This window comes from Macaca fascicularis, chromosome 1, assembly GCF_037993035.2.
Source record: "Macaca fascicularis isolate 582-1 chromosome 1, T2T-MFA8v1.1".
Taxonomy (NCBI): Eukaryota; Metazoa; Chordata; class Mammalia; order Primates; family Cercopithecidae; genus Macaca; species Macaca fascicularis.
The window spans coordinates 100,698,631-100,717,316 of record NC_088375.1 but is presented as its reverse complement, the minus strand read 5'-3'; the positions used below and the strand labels follow the sequence as shown (position 1 = coordinate 100,717,316).

Here is an 18,686-nt window from a genome sequence, read left to right as displayed (position 1 = left end):
GGTGTCAGTGGTAGCCTAGAGAGGCCGCTACCCGGCAGGAGCCGAACGGGGACTTCCGCTCAGCAGAGAGGCAAGATGGCCACGGCAGGGGGTGGCTCTGGGGCTGACCCGGGAAGTCGGGGTCTCCTTCGTCTTCTGTCTTTCTGCGTCCTACTAGCAGGTGAGGCCTCCCCACCCGTGAGCTCCGTTCTCTAAAGGGAACTCTCCGGATCGGCCCAGCCGCGAGCGCCACTGTCTCCCTTCTGGTTCCTGCTGCCCCTCTGTCCCCCCACCCTGTAAATCCTCTTTCTCTTTCGTTCCCACGACAGAAGTTCCCCCTTTGCCTGGACCTAAAGGTCCCTTCTCCCCCGCAGCATGTCGTGTCGCTTCACTCCCTTCTCTAGGCCTCTTCCTGGACTTCGAACTCGACCCTCTCCCACTTTGTCCAGATGCCTCGTTTTTCCCACAACCCCAGCCACCCACCCCACAGTCGAAAGAAACAGGTGTGAAAGTTAGCTTTCTTCCCCGCGTTTAGACTTTTTGAGACGAAAGCAATCTTGTTCTGTGGGTGCTGTGCGGCGCTTAAAAGGTAGATTTCTTATTTCTTCCTCTATTGGTTACACCCAAAGTCTGTGTCCCTCTGCCTTGCCTCAGGTTTTGTTTTTGTTTTTGTTTTTTTAATCAGTAAAGCAAGAATAAGGTAGGATATGGGTACTCTTAACTGTCCAAACCGTGAAGTAACGATTCAAGGAACTTTTGGCATTTATAATATACTTGACTGTTTGCTTATACGCGTTTATTTACTGATACATGGCTTTTTAGTTGGTCACGCCCTAAAATGCAAATGTCTGTATATAACTATGACTGTGCCTTCCCCTAGTTCACATTGTTTTTAAAGATCCTCAAAGGAGAAACTACAGCTGCCCCACACTGTGGGCACACAAATGACCTACTGATGTTAAATTAACTGACCAGTGTATGTCATAAGGTTTCTCTCAATTCTATTCACACTCTTGGAAAAATGTCTCAGAAAGTTTTCTTAGCCCAGCACCTTTGTATTAACTGGTTAGTAATATACATACAGGATATACAAGCAGAAGTGTGATCACCTGTGCAACCAGAATTTGGCAAATCTAAGGTCAAACACCTTTCCTTTGACCAAGTTTTCTCTCTTTTAGTGTCACTGTCAATGGCGCTACATGGACTTTTTAATAACCCTTTGAGGCACATAGCTGAGTGCCATGTAGAGCATGTATCTGTTACAATAATGTGCGCAAGAAGTAAGAATAATGGACTTTAACCTCATTTTAGAAAGTGTGATATTGAATGATTTACCCAAGCCATACATCAGGTTAATTACATGATAGAAGCTAATACCTGTGTCTCTCAATTTTTTCTAACACTTTTTATCTTCCAATCAGGTTTGTGCAGGGGAAACTCAGTGGAGAGGAAGATATATATCCCCTTAAATAAAACAGCTCCCTGTGTTCGCCTGCTCAACGCCACTCATCAGATTGGCTGCCAGTGTGAGTTGAGACTGGGATTCATGTTTATGGACATTGATATTTGTCTGTGCCCTAGATAGTAAGTAACAGTCATGTCCTGCTTAGGAGTTCTGACACTCATACTGGACTGAGAGTAGGCAGTTGTAGAGAACGGTCTGTCAAGCTAGGCAAGATAATTAATAAGAACTGACATTTAGTAAATGCTGCATACCAAGCTTTTTACATGTGCATCTCATATAACCCCCACGACAACCCCGTAAAATAGGTCTTACTATTGTTGTCACTTTATAAATGATGAAACTAAAACTTAAAGAAGTTGAGTAACTTTCCCAAGATCATACTGGTAATAAGTGATGATGCCAGGATCTGGTGGCTCAAGCACTAAACTGGGACTCTTTTTTTTTTTTTTTTGAGACAGAGTTTCACTCTTGTTCCCCAGGCTGGAGTGCAATGACACCATCTTGGCTCACTGTGACCTCTGCCTTCCGGGTTCAAGTGATTCTCCTGCCTCAGCCTCCCAAGTAGCTGGGACTGCAGCCACTCACCACCATGCCCAGCTAATTTTTGTATTTTTAGTAGGGGCAGGATTTCACCATGTTGGTCAGGCTGGTCTCAACTCCTGACCTCAAGTGATCCACCTGCCTTGGCCTCCCAAAATGCTGGGATTACAGGCGTGAACCACCGTGCCCAGCCGAGCCAGGACTCTTAACCACCCTATTACACTTTTTTTAAGGAGAAAAAAGTCTCATATTCTATGGTGTCCAGTCATCACTTGCACTCTGAACTTTTTGGAACCAAAATGGGCTTCTTAAAGGCAATGAACTATTTAAAGAGAAGGCGTTGAAAATGCCATATAGACTGGGTGCGGTGGCTCATGCCTGTAATCCCAGCACTTTGGAAGGCCAAGGCGGGTGGATCACTTGAGGTCAGGAGTTTGAGACCAGCCTGCCCAGCATGGTGAAACCCCCCATCTCTACTAAAAATACAGAAATTAGCTGGCTGCTGTGGCGTGCCTATAGTCGCAGCTTCTCAGGAGGTGGAGGACGGAGAATCACTTGAGCCCAGGAGGTGGAGGTTGCAGTGAGCAGAGATTGTGCCACAGTACACCAGCGTAGGTGACAGAGTGAGACGCTGTCTCAAAAAAAAAAAAAAGAAAAAAGAAAATGCCAAATAATTGCAGGAGGAATTAGTGAAGCATTCTATTTATCCTTTTTTAAAACTTTGTTTTTCCTTAAATTCAACTGACAGTGAGGCCACTTATTTTTACACTTTGTGTGTTTCAAAAGAAGGTTCCACGACACTATGGCTTTAAAAACTGTTAAAATCATAGGGCAGGAAAAGTAGTAATCTAAAGGCTAACCTGCTGTCTTCAGATTTTGTTTCCTATGGACAATAGCTCTGTCAGAAGGTAGTTTTGCAGATAAGCAGGAAACTTGGGGTCTGATATTGGCTTTCTCATCATCAAATTGATCACCTCTGAATTTCAGTTTACCCCTGGAATAATGGTTGGAATACTTGCATAAAACTGAAAGTCAAATATCTCTTAATAGATGGTTATTGATGATGCTAGGTAAAGAGGGTTATCTCAGAAGTGCTGTATAATTTCCTGAAGCCTTCTTCCAATTTGGTAAGAGAAAACTGGGACACTGAGAAGTGAAGGACTTGTTCATGGAAGCAGTTACTACTTTTTTAGCCATCTTTCCCTGAGCTATAGTATCTGTTCATTGCCCCGTGTCCCTGCTATACAGAGCACTGGGAGTAGGTTGACTGGTTCCAATCAGCCCCAAATAAAGTTTTTGTTGTACTTAGTTTCTTTTTTTTTTTTTTTTCTGAGATGGAGTCTCACCCTCTCGCCTGGGCTGGACTGCAGTGGCACGATCTCAGCTCACTGCAATCTCCGCCTCCCAGGTTAAAGTGATTCTCCTGTCTCAGCTTCCTGAATAGCTGGGATTACAGGTGTGTGCCACCATGCCCGGATACTTTTTTGTATCTTTAGTAGAGGCGGGGCTTCACCATGTTGGGCAGGCTGGTCTCGAACTCCTGACCTCGTGATCTGCCCGCCTTGGCCTCCCAAAATGCTGGGATTACAGGCATGAACCACCGTGCCCAGCCCTCTGGACTTAGTTTCTGAACTGGTTTGTAGGTAGAAGAGAGCTAGGTCCAGGGTGGGCTGAGATCAGACTGCTGGTCTTGCTGGAACCTCACTATAAAGTACAGAAGGCCAGGACCCCATCTTCTTGTAACTGGGCTCTAAGAAAACTCCTTTGGGAATGAGTCATTCTGCTCTATGTTCTTAAAACAGCTCTGTGGGAAGCAAAGCCTCTGGAGGTAAAGCCAAGTGCCAGTACAGAGAAACAAGAGGGGGCAAGCGGGACTCTGGCCACTGCCTCATTAAGATCTTGTTTCCTTTTCAACGTACTTATTTCTAAGTCTTACTTTGTCATATCTGTCTTTTCTGAGCAGGCTGCGCCCTTTTTAATTAGTGTAGCTAACGTGATAAAACTAAGGAGAAAAAGTGATACCCAGGTTTGATTTCTCATTATAGTGCTCTGCTTCTCTTGGACAATTTAAAGTTTTGAAAGGGGGCTATAAATAGATTTCTTTTCCCTCCCTCCCTCCTTCTATCCTTTCTTCCTTCTTTCATCTATCCCCACAGTATGAGATGAACAGAGGTAGAAAACCTCCTCATCGAAGGCCCAGAGAAAATAAGTTACTTAAGACTACACCATTGCTAGTTGGAATCCAGATTAGAATCCAGGTTTTTTTCAGTCCAGTATCATAGTTTGTCTTCTTCCTGTCCTCCCTGGAGTTGAAGTTTTGGAGTGGGTGGGTGTGTGTGTGTGAGAGTTGGAGTCACACTATGTCACCCAGGCTGGAATGCTGTGGGACAATCTCAGCTCACTGCAGCCTCCACCTCCCAGGTTCAAGCGATTCCCCTGCCTCAGCCTCCTGAGTAGCTAGCATTACAGGTATGTGCCATCACACCTGGCTAATTTTTGTATTTTTAGTAGAGATGGGGTCTCGCCATGTTGGCCAGGCTGGTCTCGAACTCCTGACCTCAAGTGATCCAACCACTTCGGCCTCCCAAAGTACTGGGATTAGAGGCATGAGCCACTGCACCTGGCCGAAGTTATATATGTTTTAGTTGCCACACTATCTGTTCCTTTTCCCATGTTTTAAATGCTATGGCAAGGGCCAGGCATGGTGACTCACTCCTGTAATCCCAGCACTTTGGGGGGCCGAGGCGGGCATTTAAAACTCTAAAGTGATTCTGATACACAGCCAGGGCTGAGAACTACTGGTCTTAAATAATTTATGAATAACACATCCAATTTTCTGTGGGGGGAAGACTCACAGGGAGACCCTAGGATATCTCTACACACATCACTGGGGACTTAAGGAGTATTACCTAATGTCTTGAATTATGTAGAATTCAAAGTATTCTGGATTCTGGGTATCCATCCTCTAATACAGTGCTTCCCAGTCTTTTTTTTTTTTTTTTTGAGACGGAGTCTCGCTCTGTCACCCAGGCTGGAGTGCAGTGGCCGGATCTCAGCTCACTGCAAGCTCCGCCTCCCGGGTTCACGCCATTCTCCTGCCTCAGCCTCCCGAGTAGCTGGGACTACAGGCGCCCGCCACCTCGCCCGGCTAAGTTTTTTTTTTTTGTATTTTTAGTAGAGACGGGGTTTCACCGTGTTAGCCAGGATGGTCTTGATCTCCTGACCTCGTGATCCGCCCGTCTCGGCCTCCCAAAGTGCTGGGATTACAGGCTTGAGCCACCGCGCCCGGCCGCTTCCCAGTCTTTATTATGTCATGAGACACATGGAAAATGTTATTTGTATGGCATCCTGGCACATAGAGAAATGGGTGATATTTTCAGGGCATCCTGGGGTAAATGATAAGTAGACTACTCCTGGCTGGAGGTGACTTTGGAAACCCTAGGTTTCCTGGAATGAGGAGAACCAATGAGAGCACATCTCTGATCCATTCAAGGCTCATCAATTGGGAAGCTCTGTTTTAGAAACCTCAGAGTTCTTGATTAACCTCATCTAAAACCGGCCAGAAGCAAGTAAAGTCATTCCCAAAAAGGGCAAAAGGAATGCCGATCCAGGAAGGCTCCTGAGGCCAAGGGCATCTATGCATGTGTTTTCACAAAGGAAGATTCAAAGCTAAAACCCTGAGCTAGAGATTTAGTGGCATTTCCTGGAGAAAATATAGGTTTGAAAACTTTGGTGTCTGTTGTTGTAGAATCTTATGTATATGGCTAAATAAGGTTGGGGGCAGAGAGCAAGAAAATGAAGTTCACAGAACCTTTCTGGCATATAATGAGTCCTCTTGTGCTCTTTTATATTCCATTCCCTCCTGATAAACTTCAGATGGAGCTCGGGCAACAGCTTTTCAGTTCAAATCTAGAGGTGCCTGTATTCACCCAAATATGTTGTGACATCTTTAGGGATAAAAGATATGCAGAATCAGCGAGGCAGAGTGAGAATTATCAACTGTGGGAGCTTTAATTTAACTCATTCTGTCTTGGCAGCTTCAATTAGTGGAGACACAGGGGTTATCCACGTAGTAGAGAGAGAAGAGGACCTACAGTGGGTATTGACTGATGGCCCCAACCCCCCTTACATGGTTCTGCTGGAGAGCAAGCTTTTTACCAGGTAAGAATAGATATATCTGCTGGGAAAACATCCATAGAGGGAAAGTTTCAGTGAACAGTCCTCCCACTTATTAGTGAAAACTTCCCTTGGCTGCCCTAGTCTGGTCAGGGGAGAAGGCAGGGTGGTCCTCAGAAGGAAAGGTGTACCATCAAAAGAAATGATCTTGAGCTCAGGGCCAAATTTCACCTATCTTGTCCCTGAGTAACCCTGGGTACCCCTCCCCTTCCTTCCTGGGGTGCTGACTCACTAGACCTCTACTTTTTAGAGCAGATCATACTCCAGACTCAGAAGTTAGAGACTGAAAGGGAAGAAATAAGTCAACAGTATGATTCCACTAGTTCCCCATTTGTTTCCATCCTGGAGGGCAGGATGTCAGGCTGTCCGACACCTTCCTGTGTTCCTTCATGGAATTCCTTTCCTATTCCAGGCATTTAATGGAGAAGCTAAAAGGGAGAACCAGCCGAATTGCTGGTCTTGCAGTGTCCTTGACCAAGCCCAATCCTGCCTCAGGATTCTCTCCTAGTGTGCAGTGCCCAAATGATGGGTTTGGTAAGTGTCCCAAAGGATCAGGAGAGCCTACTGTCACCTAAGGCTCATTGTTGCTTCGGTCTTATGTCTTTGTGAGGGATGTATGTGTGTTTGTGTCTGTGTGTGGTGTCAGTAACTGACTCCCAAACAGGAGGTAGTGTTTATTTGTCCTTGCTGCTCATCCCTTCCCTCTCCTGCTTCCCTTTCCTTTGCCTTACATGGCATCATCTCTTTTTGTCACATGTTCACATCCCTAATCTTATAGCCTAAGACTCCCTGATACCATTGTCTTTCCATTTTAGTGTGGATGGTGATAGACATCATGCCTGCTTCTTTGAGTCACCATCTGCTTTTGAACTCTTAGTTCCAACTGTAAGAGTCTTCCTCCCTCACTGGATTCCTAACTACTTGGTGTCCCAGTAACCAGTCCCCCTATTCCCCATCCTTCCCTTCAGGTGTTTACTCCAACTCCTATGGGCCAGAGTTTGCTCACTGCAGAGAAATACAGTGGAACTCACTGGGCAATGGTTTGGCTTATGAAGACTTTAGTTTCCCCATCTTTCTTCTTGAAGATGAAAATGAAACCAAGGTCATCAAGCAGGTAATGACTCTGCCAGCTCCTAGCAGTTCCAGTTAGAAAGAAGATTATTTTTCTAGGCAGTTGTGGTGGTGTGTGCATGTAGTCCCAGCCACCCAGGTGGCTGAGACAGGAGGTTCACTTGAGCCGGGAGGCAGAGGTTTCAGTGAGCTGAAATGGCACCATTGCAGTCCAGCCTGGGTGACAGAGCAGGCTGTCTCTATTTCAAAAGAAAAAAAGAAAGAAAGAAAGAGGATTATTTTATAGGCTCTCCTATTTGGAGGGTGGCTCATTCTACTAGTACACCTGCTGAAAGATGGTTGCTCCAAAAAGAACCAAGACGTTTATTTTTCTCACATTCTCTCCCCACATTTTGCTCCTGCTTCTTTAATGCTCACAGCATTAAAGCCTTTTAGACTAGAAGAAAATACAAAGAATATCTGAAAGAATAATATGAAACAAGGTACACAGCGCACGTGAAGAACCACTAGTATCGTAAAAAAAAGCTTTGGACTAGAGATTGAGAGATTCAATTTGGTAATTTCTGGGCTTCTTTTTAGCTCTACTGTGCCTTAATTCTGGCCTAGTATTTCCATTTTGACTCATAGAATAGTTAAGAGATTTGTCCAAAGTTGCATGTTGAGTTGATCTCCTAGCTGTGTCATATCTGATTTTCTATCTCTAGTTTGGTGCTCTTTGTATCAGATCACACTGAGTCTTTTCAGTGGCTGAAACTTTCAACTGGGCCTGGCCATCTGGAATGGGATAATTTTATCTCCAGCTAAACCACTGAGTCTGCAACCCTTTGTACCTCTTGATGAGTTTTTCTCTTTGACCTTATAGATCCTGTGGTTGTACCAGATAACTATAGCTCAGGGACAGATGTCTCTGAAAAAAGTGTAGCTTCATCCCAAAAGGATGGAACTGGGCCCTCCTCCTTCTGGGACGTAGGGGAGGGCCTCCACCAACTAGCTGTCTCAGTGGGGTCCATCTCCCCTTTCAGTGCTATCAAGATCACAACCTGAGTCAGAATGGCTCAGCACCAACTTTCCCACTGTGTGCCATGCAGCTCTTCTCACACATGCACGCTGTCATCAGCACTGCCACCTGCATGCGGCGCAGCTCCATCCAAAGCACCTTCAGCATCAACCCAGGTAGGGCAGATCCAAACCATGTGGGTAATGGAATAAGGGGCAGAGGGAGAGTGGAACCAGGCCGGGGAATTTTAAGAGAGACTATAATAGAGAAGGAGTAGACACCATGAAGGAGCTCTGCGTGGGAGAACTAGAAACAATTCTGAAAAATTGAGGCAGCTTGTTCCTAAAGCGGATCGTGGCAGAGAAGCCAAGCCGGGACTGTTGGAAGTAGAGAAAACGACTTAGATTCCGTGGGGCACTGGTCAGAAGTTTTCCAGTGTTGCCTTTATAGCTACTGTCTCCTTTAGCCTTGTTGATCTCTCATTGTTTTCATCCTGCTTAGAAATCGTCTGTGACCCCCTGTCTGATTACAATGTGTGGAGCATGCTAAAGCCTATAAATACAACTGGGACATTAAAGCCTGACGACAGGGTTGTGGTTGCTGCCACCCGGGTGAGTGTTGGCTTCTGATCAGGATGGGCAGGGCTGGCACAAAAAGAGCTGGTAGGCCCCTTTCTAGCATATCAGATTTCAAAGTTGCTAAATTGGGAAGCCTCAAATGGGGAGGAATCTGGGCTGTGGGACTCCTGGGTTGTCTCCGTTGCCGCAGGACAGGTATATTCTCTTGACTGGAGCAAGAAAGGAGGTTTGGGGCCAGTTTTAAAGTATGTATCCCCTGACTTTTCTTCTGTTGTACCTAGCTGGATAGTCGTTCCTTTTTCTGGAATGTGGCCCCAGGGGCTGAAAGTGCGGTGGCTTCCTTCGTCACCCAGCTGGCTGCTGCTGAAGCTTTGCAAAAGGCACCCGATGTGACCACCCTGCCCCGCAATGTCATGTTTGTCTTCTTCCAAGGGGTAAGGGCTCTTTGCTGGGGTGCAATGGCAGGGAAGAAAGAGGATAGTAAGGATGAGAGTGGCTACTGGTTGGAGAAGACCTCGGCACTTGACCTAAGTTGTTAATCAGCATAGAGCTTCTGGATGTGTCTACGTATGTCTCCCCTTTAGATTCCTCCATTTTAGGAAGCTTTTACACCCTGAATTGGTATGTAACCAGCCCCTTTTTTCCCGCACTGATAAGATATATTGGAGGTGGCCTTTTACTTTTACTCTCTGGACTCCTTTACTGCTATCTCCATCCAGGAGCCCTGAGGCTCCTGACTCTCATCACTAGGACCACAGCCCTAAACTAAGGGAACAGCATCTGTGGCTGAGTCACTGGAGGTGGGGGACAGTTAAGAAGCAGACACATTATAGCTGATGTTCATCTTAGGTCTTTACTGAGGCTGCTTTCCCCATTTCTGGGCTTGAGAAATCTTGTAATACATACGTATGAGGGATAGTCACAGCTGGGATGTGGGGCCAAGAGAAGCACAAAGTTGCATGACTGTAAGCTGACTAGCAGTTGAGGTGACCTGAGACAGTCGTCTTGCTTACAGCTTTGATGATCTGGTCTTCTTCGAGGCTCTCCTAACCCTTTGGAATCTCTGTTCCCCCTCCTACCTTCCTCCATCTCTCAGGAAACTTTTGACTACATTGGCAGCTCGAGGATGGTCTACGATATGGAGAAGGGCAAGTTTCCTGTGCAGTTAGAGAATGTGGACTCATTTGTGGAGCTGGGACAGGTATGTGGCATGTCCCCCAGCCCCTTCCTTTTTAATTAAAACTTCCTCCTTTGTTATTCTGTGGTCTCAACTGCAGGAACCACCACCTTTTCCCTTGACTTCTGTCGCCTAGGTATGGCCCAGAACAGGAGACTGATTCTAAGTGTTGTTTCTTCATCCTCCCCCCAGGTGGCCTTAAGAACCTCACTAGAGCTTTGGATGCACACAGACCCTGTGTCTCAGAAAAATGATTCTGTACGGAACCAGGTAACCTGAGCATCTCCCCCTCATTTCCTGTTCCTACAGCTCAGAATCCAGACCCCAACCCCTGCCCTGTTTCCACCAACCCCCAGGGCCTGTGAGACAGGGTAGGAGACAGGATTGGATTGGGTGTTGGCCAAAGGATGAACACCACAGCTGTTGTTGCTGCTGGGAAGAATCAGGAGCTCAGTGGCATTCCATTGGTTCCCTGGACTGGGTAGTTCTCTGATCATTTGTTGCCTAGCAGACTACTACTGCCCATTAAGGATAGGTGAGTGACTAGCTCCCTTCTTGCCTTGCTGCCCCATGGATCCAGTTGTCAAGGCTGCTCTGCCCAACTCCTGGCTGTGTTACACTCCCTATCCAACTTGTCCTCCACTTTCCTCACTGCTTGTTCAAAACCTTCCCTTCCCTCTATGTCCACCTTTAGGTCTGCTTTTTTCCGGGTGGTCCTCTTTCTGCAATTCCAGCCTTCAGCATCATCCCTGCTGTGGAATTCTGTAGCATTTAAAAGAATTGGTTATCTGTTTGGCATTCAGCTCACAGTTTTCTATTATTATTTGCTCCCTGAAATTCTGCACAATAAGTAATAAATGAAGCATCCACTGAGGATAAAGCAGAGTCTTGAAGACAGTAGAATTTCCTTATAAATATGAAAAAAATAGGTCTCTTCTTTATGCCCCAATTTTCTAATTCTAAAAAGAATGGTGGAAGCTACAGGAAATTGGTCCCAAAAGGCTTGAGGGATAAAGGTCTACTAGAGACAGGGTAGCTCCCCAAGCAGGGGACTTGAAGTATAGAGCATTTCAGGCCTAAAAGAGACCTCCTGCTTCCCATCCCCCAGCCTCCCATCAGTTAATCTCCCTCGTTCCCCCCAGGTGGAGGATCTCCTGGCCACATTGGAGAAGAGTGGTGCTGGCGTCCCTGCTGTCATCCTCAGGAGGCCAAATCAGTCCCAGCCTCTCCCACCATCTTCCCTGCAGCGATTTCTTCGAGCTCGAAACATCTCTGGTGTTGTTCTGGCTGACCACTCTGGTGCCTTCCATAACAAGTAAGAATCACTTGGCCCTGCACCCTCTTCATTCTTGAAAAGAGTCTATTCTGTAGTCTGGGAGGAAGGTTATTACCCTCCGCTTTCCCACACTGCCCCCTCCAAAATCTCTGGTCCATCTGTATTCTTTGCTCAGTGGCCTTTTCACATCTGACCTGAAACCCTTATTTCTTTGACTGTCTAGTCATCTTAGAAAATCATCCTCACCGTTAGCCCTTTCCTGTCACAATCCTCAGTTATGGTTCCACTGCTCCCAAGCTCTCCAGGGTCCTGAGTTCCTCAGGGCTGCCAGCAGAGGGCATCATCTCAAACAAGCATGGAAAGGATGGTGGGGGCCCTTTGACTAGAGGACAAAAAGCAGTCCTTCTCTGGAACTCACCCAGAGGTGCCGGAAACAGTATTCATACTCTGTGAAATGTACCGTGTTCTTGACATGTGGTAGGTGTCCATCCATGGTTCAGTGTGAGGGTAAAAGTGCCTCCTATAGCTGATGGAGCTCCAGAGATAGTAAGGCCCTGTTAGTCACCTCTTTCTTGGTCCGGGTTACCCTTAAACTGCTCCTAACTTGAGGCCTCGGATAACGGGGGACTTCTTACTCAGGCTGGATTGCCAAGCTTCCCTGGGGCCAAATGAGTTTCAAAGTGAAAATGCTTGAGCTCTGTTTCTGACCCCAGCCAAGTAGCACCTTCTCACTCATTTAGGGGAGTGACAGTCCTAGCACTTAGGGTCAGCTGTCTTCTCTAAAGCCATCCTTTTTGTTTTTTTGAGACGGAGTCTCGCTGTGTTGCCCAGGCTGGAGTGCAGTGGCCGGATCTCAGCTCACTGCAAGCTCTGCTTCCCGGGTTTACGCCATTCTGCTGCCTCAGCCTCCCAAGTAGCTGGGACTATAGGCGCCCGCCACCACACCCAGCTAGTTTTTTGTATTTTTTTAGTAGAGACGGGGTTTCACTGGGTTAGCCAGGATGGTCTTGATCTCCTGACCTCATGATCCGCCCGTCTCGGCCTCCCAAAGTGCTGGGATTACAGGCTTGAGCCACTGCGCGCGGCCTCTAAAGCTATCCTTGTACCACTCTGGGGCAAGTGAGGATTCATCATTTGAACACATTTTGGATTTGATTATGTGGCTGACTTGACTTGTGTAAACAGGGATTTACTGATGGTAAAGACTGTGGAGTTCAGCCCCTCTTAAGGTCTATCTCCTTGGGGCTCCATAAGGATCATCATGGTGCTTTTATCAGTGCATTCTTAGATATCTATGAGCAGACCTGATCCTAAGACGTGCTAATCACCTCCTGCTCCCAGCCACCGTAAATCTAAATGTTCATTGGAACAGTTATACAGTTGATCTCATGATATATGGCAGAGTTCTCTGAAAATCATCTTAGCCGTCCCCATATCTCCAGCCCAAATGATACAGAAATCTCTCCTGTGTTTAAAGATCTGAGCTCATTCACCTTTTCTACCTTGTCTCTCAGGAAAATCTTTAATTTTCTGTAACTACCTCACCCTCACTCCTACTTCCCTGTTCTCCACACCTTTTTCAGTATGGGATCCTGATTTTCTCTCACCCCTTTCTTCTGGATGCTGAAAATGAGATACTGAGTTCCTGCATAAGGGGCATTTGAGGGAGGAGAGGGGCAGAGCCCTGGCTAAATGTAGCCAAGGCTCATGCCGGCTTTCCTGGCAGATATTACCAGAGTATTTACGACACTGCTGAGAACATTAATGTGAGCTATCCCGAATGGCTGAGCCCTGAAGAGGACCTGAACTTTGTAACAGACACTGCCAAGGTAGCATTGAGTCAGGCTGGGTGGGAGCCTGGGGCACACAGTGAAGAGCTAGCATTTGAGGATAGGAGAGGTGGGCCATTCAGCCCCCTCCTCACCTACCACAGGCCCTGGCAGATGTGGCCACGGTGCTGGGACGTGCTCTGTATGAGCTTGCAGGAGGAACCAACTTCAGCGACACAGTTCAGGCTGATCCCCAAACGGTAAGAAGATGGGCCCTAGCTCCTTCTGTCTGTTTACACAGCAAGCTGTCCCTATCCTCCCTTGCCCTAGTGTCCCAAACCTTGGAATTCCACGTTACTGTTGATGCCGGTGAGAATGCCTGATGCCCCAGAGAGCTCTTAGGTGGGCCTCATCTGCATCTTATGAGCCAGCCACTGTCTCCCAACTCCAGTGTATCTGGCCAGTCTGGTTCCTGCCCCATGACTGGGTCTCCGCTGATAATTCTTTCCCTGGGCTCCCTTCAAGTCACAGGGTTTTTTCTCCTCACTGTTCCAATCCTAGGTTACCCGCCTGCTCTATGGGTTCCTGATTAAAGCCAACAACTCATGGTTCCAGTCTATCCTCAGGCAGGACCTAAGGTCCTACTTGGGTAAGCATCTGGTGTGGGAATGGGACCCTTAGCTGTGGAAAGGGATAGAGAAAAAGTTATTTTGGTTTAACCTTTACTATTTTTTTCTTTTTCCTCTCTGTTTTTCTTACCCCCTGTTTTCCTTTCTTCTCATATTTGATGGATCCTTTCCCCTTGCGCTCCTTTCTGGCTGCTGCCAATCTTGGGCTTTTCTTGTTTCACCCACCGTCCACCCACCAAATCTTCCCTTCCCTTTGGTCTGCAATCAGGTGATGGGCCTCTTCAACATTACATCGCTGTCTCCAGCCCCACCAACACCACTTATGTTGTACAGTATGCCTTGGCAAATTTGACTGGCACAGTGGTCAACCTCACCCGAGAGCAGTGCCAGGATCCAAGTAAAGTCCCAAGTGAAAACAAGGATGTGAGTGGTGGTGGGTGTCGGAAGTGCCCTGGGGCCCCTTTCCCTTGGGAAAGTTGGAGGTTCTTCTGGACCCAGTTAGACCCAGGGGTTGGGATGGAGAGGTGGAGAGATGCAGTCCTCAGCAATTGGGTGTTGAAGAACCTGGGTGAAAATGTACCATCTAAAGGATAAAGGGACAGCAACCAGTTAGCTAAATTGGTTAGAGCATGGCACTGATAGAGGGTACAGGGAACGAGTGAGAAGAGGCCTAGCCATGTGTTGTGGCCCATCTTCTGTGCAGCTGTATGAGTACTCATGGGTCCAGGGCCCTTTGAATTCCAATGAGACGGACCGACTCCCCCGGTGTGTGCGTTCCACTGCACGATTAGCCAGGGCCTTGTCTCCTGCCTTCGAACTGAGTCAGTGGAGCTCTACTGAATACTCTACATGGACTGAGAGCCGCTGGAAAGATATCCGTGCCCGGATATTTCTCATCGCCAGCAAAGAGCTTGAGGTGAGATAGGGCAGGAGGGGAGGTGGCAGGGATCTGTTTGACTTCTTTCTGCTTTCTTGTGTCACATAGCCCCTCCCATCTCCCATTTGCCCCACATCTGTAGCAAAAGCTTACTGCAAATCTGTCCCTGGTCAGCCAGCGTGTTCTCTTAGGAGGCCTTTCTTTTCTTTCTTTTCTTCTTTCTTTTCTTTCTTTTCTTTTTCTTTCTTTTCTTTCTTTTCTTTTTCTTTCTTTCTTTCTTTCTTTCTTTTTCTTTCTTTCTCTTTTCTTTCTTTCTCTTTTCTTTCTTTTCTTTCTTTCCTTTTTTTGAGATGGAATTTCACTTTTTGCCCAAGCTGGAGTGCAATGGCGTGATCTCGGCTCATTGCAACCTCCGTACCCCAGGTTCAAGTGATTCTCCTACTTCAGCCTCCCAAGTAGCTGGGATTACAGACGTGTGCCACCATGCCCGGCTAATTTTTTAAATTTTTAATAAAGATGATTTTCACCATGTTGGTCAGGCTGGTCTTGAACTCCTGATGTCAGGTGATCCACCCGCCTTGGCCTCCCAAAGTGCTGGGATTACAGGCATGAGCCACTGTGCCCAGCCAGGAGGCCTTTCTTCACAGATAGTTTGAGTAGGTGTTCATTCTGGAGAGCACCTTTCTTCACAGATAGTTTGAGGAGGTGTTCATTCTGGAGAGCACCTTTCTTCACAGATAGTTTGAGTAGGTGTTCATTCTGGAGAACTCCTGTGGATCCCAGAACTCCTTCACAGCTTCCACTCCCATCTGGCATTCCCCGTCTGGCACAGCTGGGATGAGTCAGTCTAATGTACTGAGCTCCTGTCACAAGTCAGTAATGTAAGTGCCACAAGAGAACCAAAGCCATGGGCCCTCCTTTCAAAATGCCTAAAATACGAGACGGAAGCAAGAACAGAGATACTTCACTTCTCTTTTCAAATGGGGAGACAAAGTCTGTAGGCTGGGGAGATGTTGCCCATGGTTGTTCCATACTTGGTGCTTAGAGCCAGCATCCGAATTCCCATGGCTCCAAACCCCAATTATCCAAAAAACGGCACTGAGTTCTGAGAATGCCTTTCTCCTTTCCTGCCCTCCCTCCCCCTGCAGTTTATCACCCTGATAGTGGGCTTCGGCATCCTCGTCTTCTCCCTCATCGTCACCTACTGCATCAATGCCAAAGCTGATGTCCTTTTCATTGCTCCCCGGGAGCCAGGAGCTGTGTCATACTGAGGAGGACCCCAGCTTTTCCTACCAGCTCAGCAGTTCACTTCCTAGAGCATCTGTCCCACTGGGACACAACCACTAATTTGTCACTGGAACCTCCCTGGGCCTGTCTCAGACTGGGATTAACAGAAAAGACTGGAACTATCCAAAAGAGACAGGGAGAGATAAATAAGTTGCCTCCCTTCTTCCACTCCACTTTCCCATCTCCCCTTCCCCATTTCCTCCTCCTCCTCTACTCATGCCAGATTTTGGGAATACAAATAGAAGCTTCTTGCTCCTGTTTAACTCCCTAGTTACCCACCCTAATTTGCCCTTCAGTATCCTTCTACTTTTTCCGTCCTGCCCTGTACCTCTCTCTGCTCCTCACCCCCACCCCTGTACCCAGTTACCTTCCTGACTGGGAAGGACATAAAAGGTGGAATGTCAGGGTCAAACTACATTGAACCCCTGAGGAGGACAGGGGCATCTCTGGGCCGAGCCTCCTGTATCCTTCCCACCGTCCTTTCTTCAGGCCCTCAGACGGCACATTAGGGTGGGCGTGCTGCGGGTGGGTATCCCACCTCCAGCCCACAGTGCTCAGTGTACTTTTTATTAAGCTGTAATATCTATTTTCGTTTTTGTCTTTTTCCTTTATTCTTTTTGTAAATATATATATAATGAGTTTCATTAAAATAGATTATCCCACATTGCTTGTACTGCTACAGTTATTCTTCCCAGGCAACTTTGTTCAGCGAGCCTGGACTGGAAGTCATGAAGTTGTTATCTTCGATGCTATCGTCTTGGGCTCCAGAGGACCCAAGGGGTAAGGCTCTGTCAAAAACAGTTGAAGTCCTTTCAAATTGCAGAGCCCTGGTTCTCCTCTTGTAAGAACAATGTTAACGTAGTTTCTTCTCACTTTGTAATGAACAGGCATGTCTTTATTCACTCTGAGACACTGGCTGGGGTACAGAGATGAAGAGAATATAACCCTAACCCTTGAGTAGCTCACAGTTGGGATGAGAGAAGAGACAGACATTCTCACAGCTACATGTAATCCAGTATAATATAAGGAATAATCTCAGTGTATCCCAAGTGCTCTGGTAGCACATAGAGGAATTCAGGACCATGTCGCGGGTGACATTCAAGTGATGAATTAAAGCGTTCACCGGGTGTGGAAGCACAGAATCAAGAAAAGGCGTGAGTCACGTTTGGGAGATGGTAAGTTCAGCGTGTCTGAGCCATAAGGATCAGCAGGAGGCGAGACTAGGCTGAATCCCGAAGTTCTTGGCTGGCATGCTAAGGAGTTTGGGTTTCTGTTAATGGTGGGCCTTTTGTAGGCCAAAACAGGTTTGGACTATTTTAGAAAAAGAACCTGACCTCTGTAGAGATGCTCAAATTCCCTAGGTCTTCACGGAGGCAAAATTCTGGAGTATAGCAGCCCTGCTAAATGATCGTGGGCAACGGCTGAGTCAGCCAAGGGGGAAAGAGAACCTGCAGGAGTAGAAGCTTAAACCCAGCCTTTACTCCACTGCTGGCCGGGAGGCTGCCTCTGACACGTGCCTGAATGCCAGCAGCAATGGAAAGGGACTGGCTGGCAGTATTCACAGGGTTTCAAGCACTCCTCTTAGTTCCCTGATTGGACTATTTACCTTTTCAAATCCTGCTGAGAAGAGGTGATTTTTCTCCAGGTTTCTCTCCAAGTTCCCCTGGGGGGAAGGGAGACATGTTTGGAGTTCCAAGAGATGAAATATACCCTGCTACTTCTCCCCCACCCCAACCCTCCCAGTTTGAGCTGGAGAGGCTGTGTGGTGCTGGCGGGAGGCGAGCACAGCTGCCACCATCGACTGGGCCGGGCTCCACACCTCCCTCGGCCAACAGGTCTCCCAGCGGACAGAGCAATAAACTCCCTCATCCTGCTGGCAGCTTCAGGAAGCAGAGAAGTGGCTGGGTACCAATGAGGGGGCTGAACAGGGAAACAGGGTTGGGCAGAATCGTGATGAAGGGGTAAGTAAGAAGTTTCGAGATGTAGGACTGTCACTACTTCAATCTCCTCTGCCTAGGGAAGCATCCTGAACACAAACTTGTCTACTGCCTTCCATGCTCCCTTACCTTCCACCTCCTAAAAAACCAGCTTAGCTTTTTCCATGGCTCATGGAGAGGCCAGGCCCCATAGAAGGAGCACAGCCATCCAGATGACCCACTGGTCTCTCAAACACCCTTCCTTTCTGAGACCATGGTTCTGACTTCTTACCAGTTATCTCCTATGCCCTGAAGACCACGTGTGACTGGCTGGAAGCATCTAATGGGCCATGTACTTCTCAGTTCCTTAGCCTCCGCCTCTCCCTTGATCTTGGCCTTGCCTACCCATGCCTTCTGAAATGTTTCATTTTCCAGCCCCTTTCCTTTCCCCGAGGGTTTTCCTCCCTATCTACTCCTGCCTGTTGCTAGCTGACACTGTACCTTCTCTTCCTCCCAACCCATGCCAATACTTGAATAACTGACCACTCCTGCTCCAAGACCCAGCCTGCCTCTGCCTATTGTGATATCTCGTCTCTCAAGACGAAGGCTTTCCTACCCACTGGTGTTTCTTGCCCAGCTTATCTGGGTAAAGGGATTTTCTGTTTTTTTCTTTTTCACCTCTGGGTCACTGCTCTCAAAGGTACATCCTGAGATGAGATACTGTTTACCCAGAGTGTGGTGGTCTGTACTCTGTGTCACTATTATTCAGTAGGACTTTTGTTTCTTCAAGGGACCTTAGAAATCATTTGCATAGTCTAACTCAGTTGATTGAAGAGGGAAACAGCCCAGAGGAGTGATGTGGCTTGCCCAAGGTCACACAGCAAATTAGAGACAGAACTAGGATTAGAACCTTCTGTACATCTGCACGGGCAGCCACAGCAGTAATAAG

At 47.3% G+C, this 18,686-nt stretch overlaps 1 protein-coding gene across 5 annotated transcripts; it reads left to right on the top strand.

Annotated features, from left to right (window-relative positions):
- Nucleotides 1-47: 47 nt before the first annotated feature.
- NCSTN (nicastrin) lies at nt 48-16,485 on the top strand. 5 transcript variants are annotated; one of them, XM_015451129.3, is made up of 18 exons: nt 48-160; nt 384-568; nt 1,401-1,505; nt 6,022-6,145; nt 6,573-6,694; nt 7,129-7,274; nt 8,254-8,404; nt 8,730-8,839; nt 9,088-9,240; nt 9,903-10,007; nt 10,176-10,253; nt 11,126-11,298; nt 12,986-13,088; nt 13,193-13,288; nt 13,590-13,677; nt 13,926-14,080; nt 14,361-14,573; nt 15,683-16,485. In XM_015451129.3, exons 4-18 carry the CDS (start codon nt 6,114-6,116, stop codon nt 15,803-15,805), a joined length of 1,848 nt encoding a protein of 615 aa, XP_015306615.3. In that variant the 5' UTR covers nt 48-160; nt 384-568; nt 1,401-1,505; nt 6,022-6,113; the 3' UTR covers nt 15,806-16,485. The 5 variants fall into 5 exon arrangements, 4 of the variants coding, with proteins under 4 accessions (XP_015306615.3, XP_045224931.2, XP_045224844.2 ...); XM_045368996.2 differs by having other exon boundaries at nt 1,401-1,563; XR_012434619.1 differs by lacking the exon at nt 384-568 and having other exon boundaries at nt 10,340-11,298.
- Nucleotides 16,486-18,686: the final 2,201 nt, after the last annotated feature.

Bases quoted from the DNA above. Each gene is read 5' to 3' on its own strand.
- NCSTN (XM_045368909.2), top strand. From the start codon at position 76: ATGGCCACGGCAGGGGGTGGCTCTGGGGCTGACCCGGGAAGTCGGGGT. The intron at 8,405-8,729 runs GTAGGGCAGATC...CATCCTGCTTAG, and splicing joins CACCTTCAGCATCAACCCAG to AAATCGTCTGTGACCCCCTG. The intron at 10,008-10,175 runs GTATGTGGCATG...TCCTCCCCCCAG, and splicing joins CATTTGTGGAGCTGGGACAG to GTGGCCTTAAGAACCTCACT.